This window comes from Oryctolagus cuniculus, chromosome 15 (genome assembly GCF_051225735.1).
Source record: "Oryctolagus cuniculus isolate XC-2025 breed Fujian yellow rabbit chromosome 15, ASM5122573v1, whole genome shotgun sequence".
In the NCBI taxonomy this organism is placed as follows: domain Eukaryota; kingdom Metazoa; phylum Chordata; class Mammalia; order Lagomorpha; family Leporidae; genus Oryctolagus; species Oryctolagus cuniculus.
The window spans coordinates 11,462,089-11,486,249 of NC_142881.1; the positions used below are offsets into that span (position 1 = coordinate 11,462,089).

The 24,161-nt window shown below is 44.7% G+C and overlaps 1 protein-coding gene, 1 long non-coding RNA gene and 2 other non-coding genes across 4 annotated transcripts in view; 3 read left to right on the forward strand and 1 right to left on the reverse strand.

The window, feature by feature from the left end:
* Nucleotides 1-627: 627 nt before the first annotated feature.
* Nucleotides 628-2,236, reverse strand: LOC149121907 (uncharacterized). Its single transcript, XR_016221934.1, has 2 exons — nt 1,902-2,236; nt 628-882 (listed from the first exon to the last, which is right to left on the reverse strand). It is a non-coding gene; the product is annotated as an uncharacterized LOC149121907 (long non-coding RNA).
* A 133-nt stretch (nt 2,237-2,369) lies between these two features.
* The window catches only part of EIF3A (eukaryotic translation initiation factor 3 subunit A), a 42,403-nt gene continuing 20,611 nt past the window's right edge, over nt 2,370-24,161 (forward strand). Inside the window, exons 1-12 of the mRNA XM_008270597.5 lie at nt 2,370-2,535; nt 10,450-10,640; nt 10,792-10,928; nt 11,314-11,477; nt 13,046-13,245; nt 14,935-15,143; nt 17,081-17,252; nt 20,555-20,659; nt 21,331-21,429; nt 22,392-22,508; nt 22,716-22,901; nt 23,808-24,155. Of these exons, the coding sequence (XP_008268819.2) occupies nt 2,487-2,535; nt 10,450-10,640; nt 10,792-10,928; nt 11,314-11,477; nt 13,046-13,245; nt 14,935-15,143; nt 17,081-17,252; nt 20,555-20,659; nt 21,331-21,429; nt 22,392-22,508; nt 22,716-22,901; nt 23,808-24,155 (1,977 nt within the window). The 5' untranslated portion in view covers nt 2,370-2,486. The remainder of the gene's footprint in view (nt 2,536-10,449; nt 10,641-10,791; nt 10,929-11,313; nt 11,478-13,045; nt 13,246-14,934; nt 15,144-17,080; nt 17,253-20,554; nt 20,660-21,330; nt 21,430-22,391; nt 22,509-22,715; nt 22,902-23,807; nt 24,156-24,161) is intronic.
* LOC127484278 (small nucleolar RNA SNORA19) lies at nt 20,768-20,894 on the forward strand. Its single transcript, XR_007911159.2, has one exon. It is a non-coding gene; the product is annotated as a small nucleolar RNA SNORA19 (small nucleolar RNA).
* Nucleotides 21,937-22,068, forward strand: LOC127484276 (small nucleolar RNA SNORA19). Its single transcript, XR_007911157.1, has one exon. It is a non-coding gene; the product is annotated as a small nucleolar RNA SNORA19 (small nucleolar RNA).

Genomic DNA, 24,161 nt, shown 5'->3' on the forward strand with positions numbered 1-24,161 from the left:
CAGTACCTCTGTTGTGCCCCTTGCAATTTTTTGGGAAGGAATCTTGCTTATCCCACAAATACTGCATTACAGGAATCCTTCGTCATATGGAGCCCAAAAGTAACTGGATTAGGAGCAGATTTCATCAGTCTGATTACTCATTTCCTCTTCCTATTTCTTAAAGTGATTTCTATCATGTTCAGGTTGCCTGTTTCCTACTAAGGAAACATTAATCAAGTGTTATGTAATTATGATTTTCTCTCAACCCAGATAAGATCCTAGCTGCTTTCTTAATGTGTGTTCATTTATTTTCACCAGTGAGTCATTAACTCCTTGAAAGCAGATATCTTGCATCCCTTTATTGCCAGCATCCAACATTATGGCTGTTAGTTGGTACTGAATATCTGTCAAACTTAACAGGTAACCTGGTCCTGGAATTTGACATTACACTTATTCACAGAAATGGCAGTAGACTCTAAACAAACCTATTTAATGCATTTAAGTGGTTATCGCCTATTACTTTACCAAACGCTTCACACACTTTAACCTGAAAGGAAAAGGATCAATGTGTACATATTGAATCTCATTTTATCTTCCAGCTTTCCAGTTTGTCTCAGTCTACCAAATAATTAGTAATCCATGAACCTATTTTACCATTTTTTTAAAGATTTATTTAATATATTTGAATGGCAGGGTTACATATAGAGAGCGCTCTTCCATCCGCTGGTTCACTCCCCAAATGTTTGCAATGGCCAGGCCAAAGCCAGGAGCCTGGAACTCCACCTGTCTCCCACAAGAAGGGCAGGAGCCCCAACACTTGAGCCGTCATCTGCTGCTTTCCCAGGTACATTAATAGGGATTTGGATTGGAAGTGGAGCAGCTGCAACGTTGATATCCATTTTTCTATTTTGAGACATAATAAAAAGTTAGGATCTTAGGAGGCTTTTGCTGATATGTAGGCCAAGTTTCCTTTTATTCTCTTTGTATCTTTTAGTTTGGGTCTATTACATAGTTTTCTATCCACAGCACATACTTACTTTGTTCTCATGTTGAGCGCTTCAATTTTTTTAAAAAAAGACTTATTTACTTATTTGAAAGGCAAAAATAGAGAGAGAAGCAGAGAGAGGGATCTTGCATCTGCTGGTTCCCTCTCCAAATGGCTGCAACTGCAAGGGCTGGGCCAGGCTGAAGCCAGGAGCTTCATCCGGGTCTCACACACGGATGCAGGGCTCAAGTATTTGGGCCACCTTCTGCTGCGTTCCCAGGCACACCAGCAGGGAGCCGGATCCCAGGCAGCTATACCTGTGGGAAGTCTGCCCCGAAGGCGTCGCTTTCCCCACCTAAATTCTTATCGGAACAGGTCCCTTGATCCTGCCCTGTAGCTTCCTAAAATTGTAGCTTTTACATCCATGTGCTGGCTTTTAGTTTTGTGGGAGTAAGCTCAGGCATACAGAATAGTTTACGCATTTCAGAGGAAGAACTGTCCGCAATTAAAAAAGGTTTTTTAAAATCTGTGATTATTTTGGTCCACATTTGCATACTTTAAATTTTCTTTCCTTATATTGATGAATTTAAACAGAAAATCCTGGGAGTGGCTGTCTGGCCTAGCAGTGAAGACTACACGTCTATCACTGAGCCTGGGTCCAGTCCCTGCGGGACAGCAAGCGCTCACTGAGTCAAGTAACGGCTCCCGCCGAGCCCGGGGGAGACCTGCCTATGGGAGTCTCTCCCCGTCGCTCTCCCTCTCCGCCTCTCAGACAGATAAGAATTAAGAGAAACGCCTCTGTGGAGGCGGAAGAATGAACCGGTCTTCCTGCAGGTGCTGTGGGGCCCTGGCTCGGTCACGTGGTGCTCCGTCTGACACGGGTTCGCACAGCTTATCTCGCAGTGCAACACGTGTGATAGACCCACGATGAACTTACTGCACTGCCGCTGTCTACGCTCGAGGTTTGAGAACTGGAACGCGTTTAAACGGCCTGCCGGTTCCAGGACAACTCGGCATCGTTCCCTAAGGGACGCCGGCCATTCCGTCTCCTGACGGCGCATCCCAGCGTCACTCCGCGCAACTTGTGCTCAACAGGAATAAGGGCAGCCGCTTCTCTCCGCCGGCGGAAACTCGGACCCCAGGTCGCGCCCGGAGACCGAGGCGCCCCAAACCGTCTCTCTAAGGCCGCCCTGCGACGCCCGCAGCCGCCCCCAGGGAACGCGCCAGCGCCCCTCCCTCACGCGCGCCGGGAGGGCGCCGACCGCCGCCACGTCAGCCGGCGCGGGTGACGCCGGCGCGCCTGCGCGTGCGTAGGGGCGGGGCGCGTGCGGAGACCCGCCCCTACATCCGGGGCCTGGGCGGCGGCAGTGCCGCCGCGCGGGGGTCACGTGGCTCCTTCCTTTCCGTCTCTGGCCGGCTGGGCGCGGGCGACTGCTGGCGAGGCGCGTGGGCTTCGTCCCCTCTCCCGGCCCGGGCCATTAGGGAGTTCGCTGACGCTGGGTGAGCTGAGCCTGCCGCCAAGATGCCGGCCTATTTTCAGAGGCCGGAAAATGCTCTGAAACGCGCCAACGGTGAGTAGGGGGATCGGGGCGCGCCGGGCTGGGCGGCCGGAGGCCTCGGAGGTCGAGACCCAGACCTGCTGCCCGCCGCCCCGCCACCCGGCTGCGGCCGCAGAGGACGCCGATGCGGCCCTCCCGCCGCCGTTCGGGCCCCTGGCTGTCCTCGGTTTCCCTGCCCACTCGTGGCGGGTGGGGGTGGGAGGCGCGGAGCCGGGAACCGTCGCCCCGGGGGCCCTTCCTCCTCCCTCCGCCCCCTGCTCCGCCCGGGGGCTGCCGCGCTGGAGTCGGGCGGGCCCGGGCTGCGGCCCCCGGCTGGCTCTCCACGCCGCGGGGCTTCCGCCCGCTCGGGCCGCGCTCCTGGGCCGCCATCTGGGAGTGCCGGGGAGGAGGAAACATGGCTCCCTCCCGGGGACAATGCACGCGAGCTGCTCGGCTCCACCTCCCGCCGGGCCGCAGCCCGGCGCTGCGCCCCGGCCCCCCCTGCGCCCCGGCCGGCCCCCGGCCGCGCGCCCGGCCGGGCTGGGTCAGGGTCCACTCGGCCTTCGCCTGGCGCCCGGCTCCACGCCGGGGCCTCTGACCCATTTCGCCGGCTTCCTGTTTTCTCCTGGCATTGATTAGGGGCAGCCCCGAAGGCGATTCCGAAGCGCAGGAAGTTGGAGCGGAGTGGCTGTTAGAAGGGGACTTCGGGTGTTCTCTCAAAGAGAGGACGAAAGTGGGGCGCAGGGAGAGGGAGAGATGGTTTCCCAAGGTCACTCCGGGAGCGAGTTGTTGCGCCAGGGGACTAAAACCAAGGTCTCCTGACGTCCAGATCGCTGTGTTCGGCGCGGCGCCGCCGTCTGCCCTCTCTCCACAAGTGCACGCACGGCGCGGACGCGCAGGAGTGAGCCGGCCGCCCGGGCTCTGCAGCAGGCACTTATTACGTTGCATTATGAGGGTGCACACGTTTTATGCAGGTGCCTGGGCTTTGAAAGCGTTCTTGTTAAAGTGCTTTTTTTTTTTAAACAATGTTTAAGGCATTCATATCTTAATTTCACCTCTGTCTGGCCAGACCTGTTTGGGGTCTTAGCCACGTTGTAGGTGGATGTGGGAGTCTGACAGTTTACATGTATTCGTAGCTTGCTTGAAATTTCACTCTGTGAAAAGCTCAGCTTGAGTCATTACACAGAAATGACCCCACTGATAAACTGTCAGTAGCAAAGATGTGTTGATCACATCCTTTTTTAAGCTAAAAGTAACACTCTGGGGATAGGATAAATCCAAGTTCTGTGGATGACAGTAACTATTACAAACCTATTAAAGCTATAACCTAAATCGGATAAGTAATTCTAACCAACGTTGAAATGGTAAGAACAGACTGTTGAGGGACTTTCAGTAGTGTGTGGGTAAGAAAATAGAAACTCATTTCAACAAATTGTACAAAGTTAAGATTTGTTTGATGTTTGGAAATTTAGGCTTACGGTGTACAAAATGGCTTGCAGGAAATTACAGCTGTGCACACCTTCTGTAGATGTGTCTTGCACTTATTTGCGTGCTTTGCCAACGAGCATTTATTTCCCCATGCTAGGAGGCTGAAGTCCTATAAGTTTCGCCGGCCTAAATATTACACATTTGCTGTGTTTAGGGCTTATTCCCTTCCTCACTTCTCCCTTTAGAATCTTGATATGAGTGTAACATTTCTGTAACTGTTGGAACTTAGATTATCTGAGTCAAAACTTTGTTGAGTTTCTAAGCTGCAGTAGACTTGATTCATGAAGGGCAACTTGGGGAGGGAGGCATCTTGAGGTTGAAGTAGGCTGGATGAGGAGAGGATGTTGTGGGCATAGACTGGAATGCTGTTTGTGTGGTGTCTGAGAAGGCCTGTATTGATTCTTGCTGTAGGATGGGGGTTTCTGCCTTGCACATGGCTTCCCTTCCAAGTGGTAACTAATGTACCTGTGATTTTAGGAGGGAAGGATCCCTTCTCAAAGTGTCAAAGTGGGGAGACCGGAATGGCTCGGGATTCCAGATATTAACAGGAGGGTGAAAGGGCATTTCACTGATTGTATCTAAATGTTTCATCTGTAGCGTTTGTAACCCCAAACATGTCTAGACCTTATCTGTTGCGTTATCTTAATAAAATGTAAGTACATTTGAGTACAAGTTCTTCAAGCCTCCCTGTCTATATCAGTAATATTTTTGGAAGAAATTGGCAGTTATTCAGGGTGAGAAGTTGGTCCAGCATTTTCTCAGAAAGAGTCGTATCTTGCAATCATTTGGACAAGGTTCTTTGCCCTTAGTACTTTGGTGCCAAAATAGCTAACTCTGACCCTGTAATTAAGCTTTTAATTTAAATTCTACAACTAGTGCCTTAAAAAATCAAGTTGTTACTAAAGGTACAAGTTGAGTAACATTATAGCTTACCTGTTTGATCTGTTGTACAAATAAACTTTTAAAAATGAAGGGCTGACCTCAACTTTTCCTTTATAGGTAGATACATAGTTTCAGTCAGTTGTCTGAAAGGTAAACTCGGAATACTACTCACCTTCCTAAGAATATATTCCCAATTTTATTTTTAATATCTAAAGTATTGATGTAGACATCAACATTTCCTTATTAGAATAGAACCTTAGCCGGCGCCGTGGCTCAATAGGCTAATCCTCCACCTTGCGGCGCCGGCACACCGGGTTCTAGTCCCGGTTGGGGCGCCGGATTCTGTCCCGGTTGCCCCTCTTCCAGGCCAGCTCTCTGCTATGGCCAGGGAGTGCAGTGGAGGATGGCCCAGGTGCTTGGGCCCTGCACCCCATGGGAGACCAGGAAAAGCACCTGGCTCCTGGCTCCTGCCAGGATCAGCGCGGTGCGCCGGCTGCAGCGGCGGCCATTGGAGGGTGAACCAACGGCAAAGGAAGACCTTTCTCTCTCTGTCTCTCTCTCTCTCACTGTCCACTCTGCCTGTCAAAAAAAAAAAAAAAAAAAGATTTAAAGAATAGAACCTTTAGCGTATGCTAGGTCTTTCTAGCTTAAAAATCTTCCCCTCTCTCTTTAGATAAATTGGAGGAATTAACTCATCCTTGTATATAAGTTAGTATAGAAAGGAAGACTTGCTATCATAGGTTAATATGAAAAGTCTCTTCACTGTCCAGTTTTTTATAAACTTGTTTTTATGCTCCCCAATTTTTTTTTTGGTGGAGGTCAGGATGTTTGTCCTACAGCATTTTTTTTTTTTCATGTGTTTGGTTTGGTTTGAGACAGTTGTTTTGGAGTCACAAAGTATGGAACTTGGCAAGTGTTTGGCACAGCAGTTGAGCACAGCTGGGTTCTGAGTACCTCAGTTCTCAGTCCTGGCTGCACTCCTCCCTTCTTCCTTTCCTCCTTCATTTATTTGACAGAGTTAGTGAGAGAGAGAGAGAAAGGTCTTCTTTCTGTTGGTTCACCCCGCAAATGGCTGCTACGGCCGGCGTGCTGCACTGATCCGAAGCCAGGAGCCAGGTGCCTCCTCCTGGTCTCCCATGCAGGTGCAGGGCCCAAGCACTTGAGCCATCCTCCACTGCCCTCCCGGGCCACAGCAGAGAGCTGGACTGGAAGAGGAGCACCCGGGACTAGAACCTGGTGCCCATATTGGATGCTGGCGCGGCAGGTGGAGGATTAGCCAAGTGCTGGCTCCACTGCTGATTCCAGCTCCCTGCTGGTGTGTGTCCTGAGAATGTACTTTAACATGTGGCTGGAGTAGTTGGGTTGTGTTTAAAGAATTGAATTAATTGATTAAAAGCGTGTACTCCTAAGTTTTTGGCCGATAGAGACTTCTTGAAGTAGTTTTGATAAATACCTACTGGGTGCTCTGTGTGCTCTAGGAAGAAGATAGATGGGGTTCCCCCACCTTAAAACAGCAGAGGCTTATTGTTCCAACAAAGTATCTGGTTGTACATTTTTGTAAGATTTTTTTTTATTCATAGTGACTCAGTGGCCATGTTGAAGATGGACTTTTTTCCATAATGGTTTTGTGTTTATTTATTTTGAATTTATGTACATGTGAGGAATAGAGTTTGAGAAATTATAAGGGTTGACATAAGGTATCAGGGCACCACACAAAGTTCTGGAAGGGGCAGCCCTTGTGCACAGCTGCTTGAGCTACCACTTGGGAGCGTCCTGTATCTGAGTGCCTGGTCGAGGTTGCCCCTTGCTTCTGATCTAGCTTCTTGGGTAGTACACTGGGAGACGGCAGATGATGGTCCAAGTGCTTGGGTTTCTGCCTCCCAAGTGGGAGACCCTGAGGGAATGCTTGGCTCCGTGGCTGTTGGTGGCCATTTGGGAAGTGAACCAGGAGGTGGTAGATCTCTATCCCCCTCTCCCTCTGCCTTTCAAATAATAAAAAAGTTCATGGAAAATGGAATTAAAAGATAAAGTGGTGCCAAAATTTTTTTTGGAATTATACAGATCAGAGATTTTCAAAACATTTGTGGAAAATGTATATTATGGGAGCCAGCGCTTGGCATAGTGGGTAAAGCCGCCGCCTGCAGTGCTGGCATCCCATATGGATGCTGGTTGGAGTCCCAGATGTTACACTTCCAATCCACCTCTCTGCTATGGCCTGGGAAAGCAGAAGATGGCCCAAGTCCTTGGGGCCCTGCACCCAACGTGAGAGACCTGAAAGAAGCCCCTGGCTTTGGATTGGTGCAGCTCCAGCTGTTGTGGCCAACTGGGGAGTGAACCAGCGGATGGAAGGTCTCTCTGCCTCTCCTCTCTCTAACTCTTGACTTTCAAATAAATAAATAAATCTTAAAAATAAAGAAAGAAATAAAATGCATATTATGGAAAAAAGTTTGTACCAAAGTTTATCTTTTAATTCCATTTTCCATACACTTTTGAAGTACCTTTGGGATTGGGAGGAACTGAAACACTAGTTTACACTATAAACACATCTTAAAATACATCTCCATTGTTAAATCATTATTTTCCTCCTGAGAACAAAATTCTTAGACAAAGAATTCTTATTAGCTCATCTATTGTGTAATTCTATGCTAGTCAAACAAGAGGCAACAGAATTCCTTATTGGCTTTACCAGATCTGATCTGCAGGTTTAGTAATTTCTCTACCATTTCTTTGAACTCTCACATCTTTCTGGAATGGCGCATCCCAACATTCCTTCCTCTAGCCAAACCACAATTAATATTCCAACTCTCCAACATATTTTAAAGTTTGCAGCTGGGTAAATCAAAAAACACATCAAGATATGGGAACAGTTGAGGAAGTTTGTGGAATCTATTTCTCATGTGTCTGGAGGCTGGCAAGTCCGAGTTGCCAGTAGGTTTGGTGTCCAGGGAGGGCTGGCACTCTGCTTTGGAGGCGGTGCCTTGTTATTGCTTTCTTTGGAGGGGACAGTTTCTGCACCCTTTGTGACCTCAAGATGGGAGCACCTCCTAAAGGCCCTACCTTTAATACTATCATACTGAACATTAGGTTTCAGTGTGGATTTGGTGAGACGTAAACATTCAAACCATAACGTTCTGTCCCCTGCCCTCCCCGAATTTGTGTCCTTTATATTCATTCTATTCCAGGAACCCCCAAAATCTTAACCTGCTCAACATTAAAGTCTTAAGTTCAAAGTCTCATCTAAATATCTAAATAAGATAATGCACTAGGATTCATCCTAAGTCAGATTTCCCTTCCAGCACGTCATATACTTCCTAAATACGTGGTAGGACGTGCAGAGGATAACATTCCTAGCCCAAAAGAGAGAAATAGCTAAGAAGAGAGACACAGTAGATCCCCAGAAAGCTCAAAACCCTACAGGGTAAACAAGCTAAATCTTGAAGGTTGAATAATCTTTGCCTCTGAGTCTTGCCTTCTGGATACACTGAGGTTGGGGCCTTGGGCCCTTCAGGCTCCCAGCAGCCCCAGCCCCATTGTTTTGGCAGGCATTCCCCCAAGTGAGGACTCTGCATGGCCTGAGCTTTCTTTAAGGCATCTTAAATGTAGGTGGAGGGACTAGCACTGTGGCGTGGCAGGTTATGCTGTTGCCTGCAGTGCTGGCATTCCTTATGGGTGCCGCTTTGAGTCCCGGCATGTCCTGGCCTCTTGACTTTCTAAACAGCTCCTTGCTAATGCGCTTGGGAAAGCATTGGATGATGGCCCAAGTGCTTGGGCCCCTGCATACATGTGGGAAACTCAGAAGTTCCTGGCTTGGGATTGTCCCAGCTCTGGCTGTTGTGGCCATTTGGGGAGTGAACCAATGGATGGAAGATCTCTCATCCTCCTCTCTCTCTAACTCTGCCTTTCAAGTAAAATAATTTTTTTTTTTTTTTTTAAAGAAATGTAGGTGGAGGTAGTCAGCCTGACTTGGGCTGTGATGAGAATGGTGCCTTTAAGAGTCTCTGAAATGACTTCATTTAAAGGCACTTAGTTAAAGGTGCCTTTAAACTATTTATTTGAATGATAGAGTGATGGAGAGAGAGAACTTGCGTCCTGTAGTTCCCTCCCCAAATAGTTACCTACAGCCAGAGTTGGGCTGGACTGAAGCCAGGAACTAGGAACTCCATCTGGGTCTCCCATGTGAGTGGCAGGAACTCAAACGCTTGAGCCATCTGGTCGCTGTTTCCAGGGGCATTAGCAGGGAGCTGGATTGGAAGTGGAGCAGTTGGGGTACTCTGAAATGGAAGGAGCGCTTCCTAAGCAGTGGCCTAACATGCTGCACCAACAGTGCCAGCCCATTTTTCTTGATAAATAGTTCCTTAAATACATAGCACTATCTCTTGACCACACCCTTGGCATTCTCTCTGCGAATTTCAAACCATAGCATCCTTCAACTAGGGCTTTTCTTAACATTTTTCTCATTGGTGGTAACTAAGTAGAGAGTATATTCACGGGTTGGAAAATTAAATATTGTTATTTCTTCCAGACTTCATATATAGATTGAACACAATTCCAATCAGATCCTACAAACTGATTGTGAAACTTACATGGGAATAGCCAGTACATCACCAAAGAACTAAATTGGAACACTCACTACCTGATTGCATGAATTTTCCATAGGGTACAGTAATCAGTATAGTGTGGTATTGGAGGCAAAGACTAGATTGATGAATAGAATGTGCACAGTATAGAAAGCACAGAAATGGACCCACTTAAATATAGTCAGTTGATCCTTTTTTTTTTTTTTTAAGATTTATTTATTTATTTGAAAGAGTTATACAGAGAGAGGTCTTCCATCCGATGGGATGCCAGTGCTTTAGGCCAGGGCGTTAAACCACTGCGCCATAGCACCAGCCCCAGTCAGTTGCTCTTAAAATAGCAGTCTAATGTTTTCCTGCCTTAATTGTTGTAATGAACTATCAAAAATTTCATTAGCTGGATAGGAGTGGCTGTGAAGATAATTGGATTTGCTAAGTTTGCCGGGGGCTTCAATTTCTAGAACTTTTTTTGAAAGATTTATTTATTTGAAAGAGTTACATAGAAGAGAGGCAGAGAGAGAGCGAGATCTTCCATCAGCTGGTTCACTCTGGTGCACCATTTGGCTGCAAGGGCCGGAGCTGTGCCGATCCAAAGCCAGGAGCCAGGAGCTTCCTCAGTCTCCCACGCAGGTGCAGGGGCCCAAGTACTTAAGCCATCTTCTGCTGCTTTCCCAGGCCATAGCAGAGAGCTGAATCAGAAGTAGAGCAGGTGGGACTAGAACCGGCGCCCATATGGGATGCGGGTGCTTCATGCCAGGGCGTTAACCCACTGTGCCACAGTGCCAGCCTCTGGTGCTCTTAAAATCACAGTGGAATTAAATTAGTTTTACCTGTAGGCTGTATTTTGAGATAGTATGGATCTTCAATTGCTTTGTCTTGGATACAAATAAATGTGACCTACAAAAAGTTTATAATGAGTAAGAAATTAAAGTAGCCAGTTAGAGCAAGGTTTAGACTTTAATATATGTAACTGATTTTAATTCTCCTGAATTGTTGTTTTCAGAGTTTCTTGAGGTTGGCAAAAAGCAACCTGCTTTGGACGTTCTTTATGATGTTATGAAAAGTAAGAAACACAGAACATGGCAAAAGATACACGAGCCAATTATGTTGAAATACTTGGAACTTTGCGTGGACCTTCGCAAGAGCCACTTGGCTAAGGAAGGATTATACCAGTATAAGAATATTTGTCAACAGGTACAAAAGAACCAGTTTTACATTTTGAAGGAATGCTTTTAGTAATTTGTAAGAGTTTGTCTTTCAAAGTTAATATTCTATATCAAAATCTGTTTTTTAAACATTGTGTAGTTCATTGGAAAAGTAGTTTACAGTTTGATTTTTGTTGTAGGTAAACATTAAATCTTTAGAGGATGTTGTCAGGGCATATTTGAAACTGGCAGAGGAAAAAACTGAAGCTGCTAAAGAAGAATCTCAGCAGATGGTGCTGGACATAGAAGATCTGGATAACATTCAAACTCCTGAGAGGTACATGGGTTAAATGCTAGTAAGATGTTCTGACAGCCATCTCATGCATTTCTTTACATGGGTCTCCATTTTCCATCCTATTTGAAGAAAATGTTTATCAGAAAGAATGCTTATCTTTGAAGTTTTATGTATAGTACTGTCCAAAATAATGTGATACTCAATTGATAAAAGTGGAAGATTATAGCTCTAAGAGAAAAGAGCATGTGATAATTTAAACAATTGTAATACAGATTGAGAATTCATGTAGTAGAGAGACAACCTTACAGTGTATACAAAGTGTGGGAACAGTGTACACTGTTTTATGATACTCTTTGTTGGTTTTGAATCACATGGCAAAGTCTTAATTTGTCTTAATTTGTATCAACGTTTTTTCCTGTCTTTGTAGTGTTCTTCTGAGTGCTGTAAGTGGTGAAGACACTCAGGATCGGACTGACAGATTACTTTTAACTCCTTGGGTTAAATTCCTTTGGGAATCATACAGACAGTGTTTGGACCTTCTTCGCAACAATTCCAGAGTTGAGCGCCTCTACCATGATATTGCTCAACAAGGTAAAGACCACGTGTTAATTGAATAAGCTGAATTGAAGTGCTCATCTATTCTGATGTTGCAGACTGACCTCCTTTTCTTCGTTAGTGCTTAGAAAATGAACTAGGTTGGATCTTTATTGGAATGAGGTTGACATTCATTTTTAGTATTACATAAAGTTAAGATAGTTCCATGTGAATGTATTACATTGATGCCCAAAAGACCTTTTAACATCATGGAATGCTCCAGGTGACCATTGCTGCCTGGTACGTTCAGTTTCTACTTTTGACTCCATTACTACAAATTCTTGGTAGGCTGCTTAACTGTGTCTTGGATTTCAAAGGTCTCGTTAAGCTCTGCATTTAAAAAAGTCCATGAAAAATAAGTTTTTTTTCTTCTTGATACAGTAGTATTGAACATAAAATGGAGTCTCATGACACTTGCTACTCTGCACATGCTTTGAGTCTCTGAAGGGCTGTTTGGAAAGTATCCTTCCTGTGGAGAATGCAGCCTTGTGATTATGTGATTATTGTTGTCAGTCTTGACAGGGATGATTGGCATGTTTTTAATTTACTATTGAGTGACTCTGCGATTAAGAATGCTTTGCTGGTGGGTGTTAGAACCTGTGTTTTTTGTTTACATGACTAGTATATCTGAATTTTCACTCAACACAGGTAAACTTGGGCTTTTTGATGACTGTTGATGTAAATATTAACTTTCAGATCTGTTGAAATAAAACTTTTTAAAGATTTATTTATTTGAAAGAATTACAGAGAGAAGTAGAGACAGAAAGCTCTCTCTCTCTTCCATCCACTGTTTCACTCCCTAAATAGCCACAATGGCTGGAGCTGAGCCAATCCAAAGCCAAGAACCTGGAGCTTCCTCTGGGTCTCCCACAGTGGGTGTAGGGCCCAAGCACTTGGGCCAGTCTTCGCTGCTTTCCTAGATGCGTCAGCAGGGACCTGGGTCTGAAGCGGAGTAGCTAGGACTCGAAGTGGTGCCCATATGGGATGCCGGTGCTACAGGCTGGGGCTTTATTCCGCTGTGCCACAGCACTGGATCAAAATAATGTTTTTTTTTTTTGTAAGAGCATAGAAAAATAACATAGTATTATATGTATGTCAACAGAAAATTACTGTACTTTAATGATGGTTAAGTAATTTCATATACACATTTATATATACAGTTGGAGTTAAGTCACTGTCAGTCTAATAATGTATTATGTCATTTTAATTAGTATAAGAGCATGTTGCTTTCTGTGTCACTGTAGTTTGTTCACATTAGAAGTTTGTATAGGATTTGAGGTGATCGATCTTGGAAAGTTTAAAAGTATTTCCCAGTTGTAAACTCCTGGAACTGTGGTTTGGTTCTGGTACAGGACTGATGACTTTATCTTTGGTTTTATCAGAATTCATTTAAAAAGTGAGGACATAAAATGAGTTGTGACTTCATCATGTTACCTTCAAAGACTGATGATGACTTTGGTAAACCTTGTTAAAGTTCCTGATCTTAATATGTGAAATAAAACATATTCAAGTATTTAAGTTGATGGTGGACATTGCCTAATGTTTTTTTACATTTATGCTTATAGCTTTCAAGTTCTGCCTCCAGTATACTCGTAAGGCTGAATTCCGTAAGCTTTGTGACAATCTGAGAATGCACTTATCGCAAATTCAGCGCCACCATAACCAGAGCACAGCTATCAATCTTAATAATCCAGAGAGCCAGTCCATGCACTTGGAAACCAGGCTTGTTCAGTTGGACAGTGCTATCAGCATGGAGTTGTGGCAAGTATGTTGTGAACTGATACTTTTCTTTTAAATAATATTTCTTTATTCTTACTACCGTTTTCCCCTTATTGTGTTGGTATGCATTGGTTAATTTCAGTAGATAAAGTTAGGAACTTAAAGTTGTCTGATGGTTAGTGTTCTAGACAGGAAGTCTCAGAAATGTTGTCCTGTGGGATCTGAGCCAAGCCGTGTGCATGTGAAATAGTGTACCCTCAGTGCTGCTCATGGTGTGGCACTGCGGCTGGTGCCAGCATGTAGCTCTTAGTCTCGTGGTGAGTTATCTGGAGGAGAGAAGCGCACACAGAATTGTTTCTTAGGGAGATTTGGGGTGGCCCTCAATTTTTGTATTTTTTTTTTTTTTTAATTTTTACTTATTTGAGGGGCAGAGAAACAGTTCCTATTGCAACTGTCAATCAGCAAATGTCCACAATAGCCAGGACTGGGCAGGCTGGAGCCAGGAGCTAGGAACTCAGTCTAGGTCTCTTGGGTGGCAGGGATCCAACCACCAGGGCCATTGCTTGCTGCTTCCTGTGGTGGTGCACATCAGCAGGAAGCTGGGTTTTAATGGAGCCAGGACTTAACCCAAGGACTCCGATATGGAAATGTGGGCTTCTCAAACAGCATCTTTACTCTGCAAACACCTACCCTTACAAAGTTTTTAAACGTCAGTTTCTTAATAATCTTGTGTTAAATCTGATAATAAAATTGAGCTTGTCTTTCCTATTTCACTTTATAGTACTTTTTTTTTTTTTTAAAGATTTTATTTATTTATTTGAAAGAGTTATTCAGAGAGAGGAGAGGCAGAGAAAGAGAGAGAGAGAGAGGTCTGCCATCCGATGGTTCACTCCCCAGTTGGCTGCAGTGGCCAGAGCTGAGCCGATTCGAAGCCAGGAGCCAGGAGCTTCTTCCAGGTCTCCCACGCGGGTGCAGGGGCTCAAGTGCTTGGGCCATCTTCTACTGCTTCCCCAGGTCATAGCAGAGAGCTGGATGGGAAGTGGAACAGCCGGGCCTCGAATCGGCATTCATATGGGATGCTGGTGCTTCAGGCAAGGGCGTTAACCTGCTGTGCCACAGTGCCGACCCCTATAGTAATTAAGAAGGTTTATTTATAAGGTAGAGTTAGTTACTGGGAGAGAGAGAGAAAGAGAAGGAAGGAAGATCTTCCATCCTCTGGTTTATCCCTCAAATGGCCACAATGGCTGGAGCTGGGCTGATCTGAAGCCAGGAGCCAGGAACCTCCTCTCAGTCTCTCATGTTCTGAACTCAAGAACTTGGACCATCTTCTGCTGCTTTCCCAGGTGCATTAGGGAGCTGGATAGAAGTGGAGCAGCCAGGACTCAAACCAGTGCCTATACAGGATGCCAGCACTGCAGGTGGTGGCTTTACCTGCTATGCCACAGCGCCAGCTCCTAGATTTTTTTCTTTATACTGCCCCAAGTGGTATAATATATGCAAATATTTTCTTTCTAGTTTGTTCTCTCGTTTCTTTTTTTGAAGTTTAAAGTGCTAATGTTTTTGTAGTTATGGAAATTTTCTCTAATATGTCAGATACTAAACTTAGATGTATAAAAAATTCATAGAGGGGAATTATATTTGCTACTTTTGTGTGTCTGTATTTTGGATTTTCATAGAGGTTTGAATTAGATTTGCTTTAGAATGAAATAACTATAATCTGTACTGCCAATTTCAGGAAGCATTCAAAGCTGTGGAGGATATTCACGGGCTGTTCTCCTTGTCTAAAAAACCACCTAAACCTCAGCTGATGGCAAATTACTATAACAAAGTCTCAACTGTGTTTTGGAAATCTGGAAATGCTCTTTTTCATGCGTCTACACTCCATCGTCTTTACCATCTGTCTAGAGAAATGAGGAAGAATCTTACACAAGATGAGATGCAAAGGTAAGAGTGTCAAGTAGTTGGCTAGTGGTGGAATCATGAAACCAGCATCTTGTGCCTGATGACAGTGTAGTGTGTTCTGTGTCGGGATTTCTCAGTCTGTGCTACTGATTTTGGGTTGGATAATTTTTTTTTTTTTTGACAAGCAGAGTTAGAGAGACAGAGAGAAAGGTCTTCCTTCCATCGGTTCACCCACCCCAAATGGCCGCTATGGCTGGCGTGCTGCGCCGATCCAAAGCCAGGAGCCAGGTGCTTCCTCCTGGTCTCCCATGCGGGTGCAGGGCCCAAGCACTTGGGCCACAGCAGAGAGCTGGCCTGGAAGAGGAGCAACCGGGACAGAATCCGGTGCCCCAACTGGGACTAGAACCCGGGTGCCAGCGCCACAGGCGGAGGATTAGCCTAGTGAGCCGCGGCGCGGCCTCAGCAACACTTATAAGTGAATAAATAAATCTTTATTTTTTTTTTAAAGAACGTTTACGTGTATAAGCCTTTTATCCATGTACCTATAGAGTCTAATCTTAGGAGAAACTAGGCTGTAAGTATTTCATTGAGTAATTTTTCCCCTTCCATTATAAAATATAGAATACAGACACTCTTTGACTTCTGAGGGAGTTACAGCCTGGAAAATCTATCCTAAGTTGGAAATACCATGAGTCAGAAATGCATTTAATATACCTAACCTGCTAGGCATCCTTGCTTAGCAACATGGCATACTGTATACTGTCAGTTTTTTTTTTTTTTTTAAAGATTTATTTACGTGAGAGTTACACAGAGAAGGAGAGACAGAGAGAGAGGGAGAGAGGGGTCCCCCATCCCCTGGTTCACTCCCCAAATGGCCGCAACGCAGAGTCTGTGCTGATATAAAGCCAGGAGCCAGGAGCTTCCTCTGGGTTTCCCACATGGGTGCAAGGGCCCTAGGAGCTGGGCCATCCTCCACTGCTCTCCCAGAGTGCAGAGAGCTGAGAGCTGGATTGGAAGTGGAGCAGCTGGGACTCAGACTGGCGCCCACATGAGATGCTGGCACTGCAGGTGGCGGCTTTACCCACTACGCCAAAGCAGCAGCCCCGTCATTCAGTTTTACAGCAACACATGGAATCGCCTGAGTTCTAGAAATTTTTTTTTCAATCTCGAGGTCAGTGTCCATTATGAAATTCATTGTCTTCTGTTTTCCTTCAGGATGCTTACACCCTCCCTTTAGTAATAGAGAGCCTTTGACTATTTATGTATACTTTTTGGTTAAATTTCACAATGACCTAATGACTCGGAAAACTAAGGTTATATAGTCTTAGAAGTAGTGAAGCTGAGATCCAGCCCTTAACTTGTGGGCTCATCTGTTCACAATCCTTTGCGTCATCCAGTGCTCTGGATTCAACTGAAGTGAAAATTTCACTTTGGGCCTTTCCGCTTTTCCTATCATAATTGTGTCTGGTTTTTCTGTCCTTTACCCCCTCTTTTCCAATTGCCAGTTATTTTTCTTGGTTGTTAGAGCCACCTTAATTACTTACTTTTTTTGAAAGGCAGAACTACAGAGAGACAAAGGCAGAGAGAGAGGAGTCTCCCACCTGCTGGTTCACTCCCCAGATGGTTACAATGGCCGGAACTGGGCCTATCGTAAGCCAGGAGCTTTTTCCAGGTCTCCCACTCATGTGCAGGGGCTCAAGGACCTGGGCCATCTTCTGCTGCTTTCCCAGGCCATTGCAGAGAGCTGGTTTGGAAATTAAGCAGCCGGGACACAAACTGCACCCATATGGGATGCTTGCACTGCAGGTGGCGGCTTTACCTGCTGTGCCACAGCGCCAGCCCCAGATGGGATAATATTTTAAATATTAAATACAGTGCACTATGTAACGTACATGTGTGTCACATCTCCTCGGACGATTGAAGAGAAGTGATTTACTGCTTACTGACAAACTTAACAGATTGCTCGTTGCTCCCCACAGAATGTCTACCAGAGTCCTTCTGGCCACGCTTTCCATCCCCATCACCCCTGAGCGCACGGATATAGCTCGACTTCTGGATATGGATGGCATCATAGTTGAAAAACAGCGTCGTCTCGCAACACTACTGGGTCTTCAAGCCCCACCGACACGAATTGGCCTTATTAATGATATGGTTAGTCTGAGTGTTTTTTAAATTTTGGGCAGAAAACTTTGTTGTCAGTTTTAATAGTTCATGATTAAATTCTGGAAATTTTAATTTATTGCCAGGCCATTTTGATGCATGAGTAGGAGCTGGAAGTCAGCTTTATTTTTAGTTGAGATGAGTGAGTGAGCTGGGGTTCAACTGGTGTACCCTTTGATGAAGCAGAACTTGGACTGGCTCTGAAGGGTGCCATGGACCACTCAGTCCAGAAGGTTATGGCTGTTTCAGGGGACCATGGGAAGACTGACCAGGCACTCGCAGAAGGTGGTGATGAGGCCAGGAGAGATAATGAAGAGGCAAATTTAGGCTGAATCTGGTCATTAAAATATTTTGAATTTTTTTGTTTTTTAAACTTATTAAAGCAGTGGTTCTTAATAAGGTTTAGGCAGTGAAATTGGTTGTCTCTTGGTACCCGTGTAGGATTGCTTCTAGGACTCCCCTGCCGCCACCCACGGATACCAAAGCCTCCAGTTGCTTGAGTCCTTACGTAAGATCGTGTTGTTCACATACCGTCTACTCATCCTCTTGCATACTTCGTGGCTAATGCAAAGTCAATATTAGTTGTATTGTTTATGGATTAATCTCAGGGTAGAAGGTCTGCATGATGAGTACAACATAATTTTTCTGTTTTCCGAATATATTCTGTCTGTATTTGGTTAGCCAGCTGTCCTTTTAAAATGCAGATTTCCAAGCTTTACCCATCAGATGCACTCCGTCAGCTTCAGAGTGTGGAGTCTGACTTGTGATCTTTGCAGTGCTTTGCCCTGTTGGATCTGAGTCAGTGGAAATTTATGGAGTGGCTGTTATATGCCTGGCGACCTGTATTCCTGAAGAGTTCAGGTTCCAGGGGTTCTCAGGCTCCATAGGCTGACATAATTGCTGTTGCAGTAGTCACCTCCAGCACGGTTCTTTGAGGTAAGGGGGTGAGAGGCACAAGTACTAGAGAAAAGTATAAAGGGAAATTAATTTAGCTGTAAGTTTACAAAATTGGAATTTAAACATTAAATGTCCCTACCTTGTGAATAGAACACTTAAAAGAAATGCCATAAAGGGAACAGCAAGTGCAGCTCGCTGCTATTGTGTCAGTGAGAAAGGAAGCAAATCTAGTCTGGTCACTGCTGAAAGGCCTTAATGTTCTGGAAGAATCCATCAATTTAGGTAACTACTAACAAGCTTTCTAGATAGCAGTATTTTTCTCTTATAACATTATCTCTTGTAGTAATTCGGATTCTCTTTGTAGTCAACTTTGGAAAAAACTTAAAAAGAATTTCTCTACTTTGCAAGTTTCTGTGATGTATCTTGCTGTCAGTCTGTGAAGTAGTGTTTGGTCAAGATTTTAATGGGATGATGTAGGATTAAATGTCATAAAGCGATAGCAGAGGTTTTATTGGCAGATAAGTTTTTAAAATTTGGGTGTGCCTTTAAAGGCTGAAGAAATGTTCCAGACTGGAGTATGTTCCAGACTCCCGGTCTTTTGAGCCCAGGTCTGTGCACATCACAGCATGGTGTTGAAGGATGCCACGTCAGAGATCAGTGGTCAGGGGTGAGGGATTAGCAGTGGGCCAGCAGCCAGGACATGAATATTTGGATCCTTACTTTGCCCATGGAAAGTATAGAAGTTTCGAAGAAGCAGTGGTTGGTCTGGTGACTAGGTTAACTGCTAAGGAGGTATTTGTAAATTCTAGTGATTTCTTCATAACATGCCAGGTCAAGACCTGAACTTTGGGCTCATACAACTGAATTTGTGAGAGCAAGAGAGTAAGTAATTCCTTGATCTCAGGAAAAGACTCAGTAAAATTCCTAAGCGTGATTGTTAAATCAGAAAGTCAGTTGTTAATTTTAGTTGGAAATGTAGCTGCCGTAACCCCCTATCATTCCCTATGAGTTAATGGAAAGAATCTAAATTTCCTGATAGGAGTGAGATTAGAGATGGGGGTGTTTCACTTGAATGTGTGTGCCATGCTGAACTGATGGCAATGCGAAGGTGCTTCTGAGGGAGAAGCAGTGAGGTGTTCGGAGATCAGTCATGCACCCATTTTACATTGGTGCTAAAGCCAGCCGGGAGTGCCTGAGTATGTGGACGCCCTCCTCTGCTAGCATCTGTCTCAGTCTCTCCACGTGGTCTGCACTTGAAGTCTTGCTCTGTCCTAGCAGGTAGTTACTCTGTCCTTGCGTTAGCAGTTCCTAACATGGGGCATATTCTAGGGAGAAACAGGGAGGGTGGGATTTGTTGTGATAGGCAGTTCTTGGTGTTTTATGAAATCATAATGCTCTTGTTTGTGTTACTTTGTAAGAAAGATTGTATGATTACCATTGTTTATTGTGCAGGGAAATTCATTTCTGTTCAAGCACTCATTTATAGAAGTATGAACTATAAATGCAGTTGAGTGAATTCTCATAAGGTTTTTCCCAAGTACACCAGTCTCTCATACTCCTGGGAATAGCCACTGTCCTGATTAAAAACCACAGCTTGGTCTTGTTTGTGTAGTTTATATGAAATTGTTTTCTCTCACCATTATGTTCGTGAGATTTATTAATGTGTTTTATGAATGCTTTCCTTTTTGACCATTCATTGCAGTCATGCCTTGGTACCCACAGGGATTTCAGGGACTCTGCCTTAATAAAAAATCCACTGATAGTCTAATAGTCCAGTCTTTACATGAACTGGCGTAATATGTGTGTATTAACCATGCACATTCTTCTGTGTGCTCTGGATCATCTGTTACTTAAAATACTTAATATGATATGTAAGATTTATTATTTATGGAGTGACAAGAAATAAATTCTATGTATGTTCAGTACAGTTTTCAGAAATTTCCAGATGTTTTCGATCTGAGGTTGCTGAGCCTGTGGCTTCAGAGGGCTGTTCTGAGCACCGCCTTACTGTTGAGCCTACTATTGAGCATTCGAGCCTGTTCTGCTTTGGGGTTAGTGGGAACAGTGCTGCCATGGTGATGTTTGTGTGATAATTTTCGTACGATAATGTCTAAACTGGTACATTACCTGCTATAGGAAATGGTCTGTGTTACAGTAGTTGTCTTTGTAAATATCCTACTGTGATAATGTTTTAGTAGACATTTGATTTCCTGGGGCTTTTCACGCTAGGTTTATGAATAGTGTGGAGCAGCAGGGATGCGGGTGGTTTCTCTTGTAAATTTAGAGCGGGCAGAGGCCAGCAGTCTCTCCAGAGTTCCAGTTTTCATACTTTATACTCAGTTCAGAATCTTATTTGGAAACTTTCCTTCAGCACTTGTCCCCTTTGTTTCCTGTAGGTGAGATTCAATGTCCTACAGTATGTTGTTCCAGAAGTGAAAGATCTTTACAATTGGCTGGAAGTGGAATTTAACCCACTAAAACTCTGCGAGAGGGTCACGAAGGTAAGCTGTTGTTGAAGTTTTGATTATGCTGCCGTATAGCCAGCATTACTGCAGGTTTAGGTTGTATTTGTGTTTGCTAAGAGAAGCAGGGTCATATGTTTGAATTCAGTGCACATTTCATTCTTTTTTCTTGATGTTAAGAGAAAAGATATTTCTGATGTGCTAAACAAACACTGGGAGGAAAATTAGCAGCATGGTTAACTTAGCCATTGCTGTCAGTCACCTTCGGACAGATATCCATAGCTTTATGATTTTTTTTTTTTTTGGATTATGTGATTACATGAAAGGAGTTGAAATGGGGCAGGATTTGTGGTGAGCAGGTAAAGCTGCTGTTTGGGACACCGGACATGGAGTCTTGCATCTGCTTCTGCTACAACTTCCTTCTGCTCATGTTCACCCTGGCAAGGCAGCAGGTGCTATAGCTCAAGTACTTGGGTCCCCGCCACCCTCGTTGGGGACCCAGATGGAATTTGGGCTCCTGGCTTTGGCCTGGCCCAGCCCCAGCAGTTGCATGCATTTGGGTAATGAAACCAGCAGATGGAAAATTTCTGTCTGTTTCTCTCTTGCTCTGTCTTAAAAAATAAACTAAAAAAATCTTTTAAGAATTTCAGATGTTGGAGTATCTGTTACGCAGCCAGCATAAACCTTTGTCAATGTGGTGGTCTTTCCAGGTTCTGAATTGGGTGCGGGAGCAACCCGAGAAGGAGCCAGAGCTGCAGCAGTACGTGCCGCAGCTGCAGAGCAACACGATCCTCCGCCTCCTGCAGCAGGTGAGCGAGCGGGCCGGGGCCGGTGCAGGCGCACGTGCCGCCGGGTGGTCCGTTAGAAAGAATTACTACACATTTGTAACCGTTTTCCTCCTTTTTTTAAGTGTGGAGTTAATCTTACTCCTTTTTTTCACAGGCTGATGGTACCATGGCTAAGTTACTCAGACTTTCAATAAAAACCTGCCTTTCTGGTTTGCTTCCCGTTAGAACATGTTGTGGCCTTGAGCGTCTTCACGTACCTCTGTCACCTTCTGTAGCATAAAGGTGGAATCAGTCCTAGGACTGACACAGGAAAGCTTCAGAGACTTGACTCAGAACACTTAACAGTCACTGCCACTCATAGTGAGTGAGGTGGCCTTTCCCCTGTGCTAACAATGGGCGGTCTTTAACATACTTGGCTAGTTTCTTGAGTAGGTTTGACTATTAGGATTTATAATGGCTTAAATGTTCCTGTTTGGGTTTCCATGTGTTTCATTTGGGGGGGCGGCTGTTATATAGTCACTTCATTCTCTGCACATTTCATTGGCCTGCTTTCTTTATATGTGTGAGCAGTGTTATTTCTTATGTGCTACACAAATAGTTGAAGGTTAATTAGCAGTATAACTATCAAGTAGTAATGCTGCCAGTCTCCTTCAGACACAAATTTTATAAAATATGTTTTGAATGTATTAGGTAAGTAGCAGGTCTTTTACTAATAGCTTTAGGATTATTTAAACATTTTTTGCTTGTGAAACTAGGATTTGAAAAGAGGAATAGTCGAGTGTGATGATAACAAAGCATATGGTTTGTAGTTGATGGCCTGAGACTGGGCCACCAGTTCTCGCAGTGTACTGTTAACTTGCTCTGAGTTTCAGCTCTTTCTCTCTGCAGAATACACAGTGCATGATTTTTATTTCCCATGGCTGTAAAATGATTGCACACAAAAGTGTTGAAGATGGTGGCTGTTACCCTGTGTTTCCATGCAGGTGGCGCAGATTTATCAGAGCATTGAGTTCTCTCGTTTGACTTCTCTGGTTCCTTTTGTTGATGCTTTCCAACTGGAACGGGCCATAGTAGATGCAGCGAGGCACTGTGACCTGCAGGTATGTGCCGGGAGGGACTAGAAAGGTGGCGTGCTGCAGTCTCAGGTCTCGGTGCAGTGGTAACTGACCACTGTAAAGTGCCATGGGGCGAATCCTTTCGATTTGGAATGTAACCTTCGTTTAATAGTTTCCTCAGATTCATTTCAGGTTTTTATGGAAAGCCCTTCACATGGAGAATGACTTCACATTTCTCGTTAATTTTCAAAGGTTCGTATTGACCACACTTCTCGCACTCTGAGCTTTGGATCTGATTTGAATTATGCTACTCGAGAAGATGCTCCAATCGGGCCTCATCTGCAAAGCATGCCTTCAGAGCAGATAAGAAACCAGCTGACAGCCATGTCGTCAGTGCTGGCCAAGGCACTTGAAGTCATCAAACCAGCTCATATACTGGTACCATTTCTTTTTTAAAAGATTTGTTTATTTGAAAGACAGAGTGACAGGGAAGCAGAGACAGGAAAGAGAAAGATCTTCATCTGTTGGTTCACTTCCCCAATGTCTGTAGGAGCCAGGGCTGTGTCAGGCCAGAGCCAGGAGCCAGGAACTCCAGGTAGCTGTCCCACTTGGGTATGGGAACCCAAATGCTTGGACTGTCATCCTCTGCCATTGGATTGGATTGCAAATTGGATTACAAGTGGAGTAGCTGAGTCTCAAACTGACACTGATGCAGGGGGGGCATCCCAAGTGGCTGTTTAACCCACAGAGCCACAATGCCTGTCTGGTATACGTTTTCACAGGGAGAGTGGATTACAGAATTTTTGAGGGACATTTAAGCTATATCTCTCAAAAAAGGGCTTGAGATGATGCCTGAGAGGAGTTCCCTGTTCTCTTGTACGTGGTAGTGTATTTCATTAGATAGTGTTGTAAGATACACAGTTCGTTTAGGTGCCTTCCATGTACTCCACTGTACTACACAGGCAGTGTGGGAATATGGGTTTGTTTACAGAAGACAACAGATTGCACAGGTCATGACCCTTAAAGTAGCAGAGTACAGTGATTTGGTTTTTCTTATGTAGTTTCTTATTCGTGAGCCATGTTAGTATTCCTCTTTGGCTTGCACCCTTAAGGTAGAGTTGGTGCAGAGAAAAATAGCTTCTACAGGTAAAGGCTCTTCAGCTCCGTCATTGCCGTTCAGAGCCTGCCTAGGCACGGCACCAGAGCATTGGGTCCTGGAGATGAATAGCTTAGACAAATGCAGACAGATGGGCAGTGTGCCGGGGTTATCATCATTTCCTGAATGCCTTGTAACCATGGTATGATACTTCCCCGTCATTTTAAAACTTGTGTTTGTTTTTGAAGCAAGAGAAAGAGGAGCAGCATCAGCTGGCTGTTACCGCATATCTTAAAAACTCACGAAAAGAGCACCAGCGCATCCTGGCTCGCCGGCAGACGATTGAGGAGAGGAAAGAGCGCCTTGAGAGTCTGAATATTCAGCGGGAGAAGGAGGAGTTGGAGCAGAGGGAAGCTGAACTCCAAAAAGTCCGGAAAGCCGAAGAAGAAAGGCTGCGCCAGGAGGCAAAGGAGAGAGAGAAGGAGCGAATCTTACAGGAACATGAACAAATCAAAAAGAAAACTGTCCGTGAGCGTTTGGAACAGATCAAGAAGACAGAGCTTGGTGCCAAAGCGTTCAAAGATATTGACATTGAAGTGTGT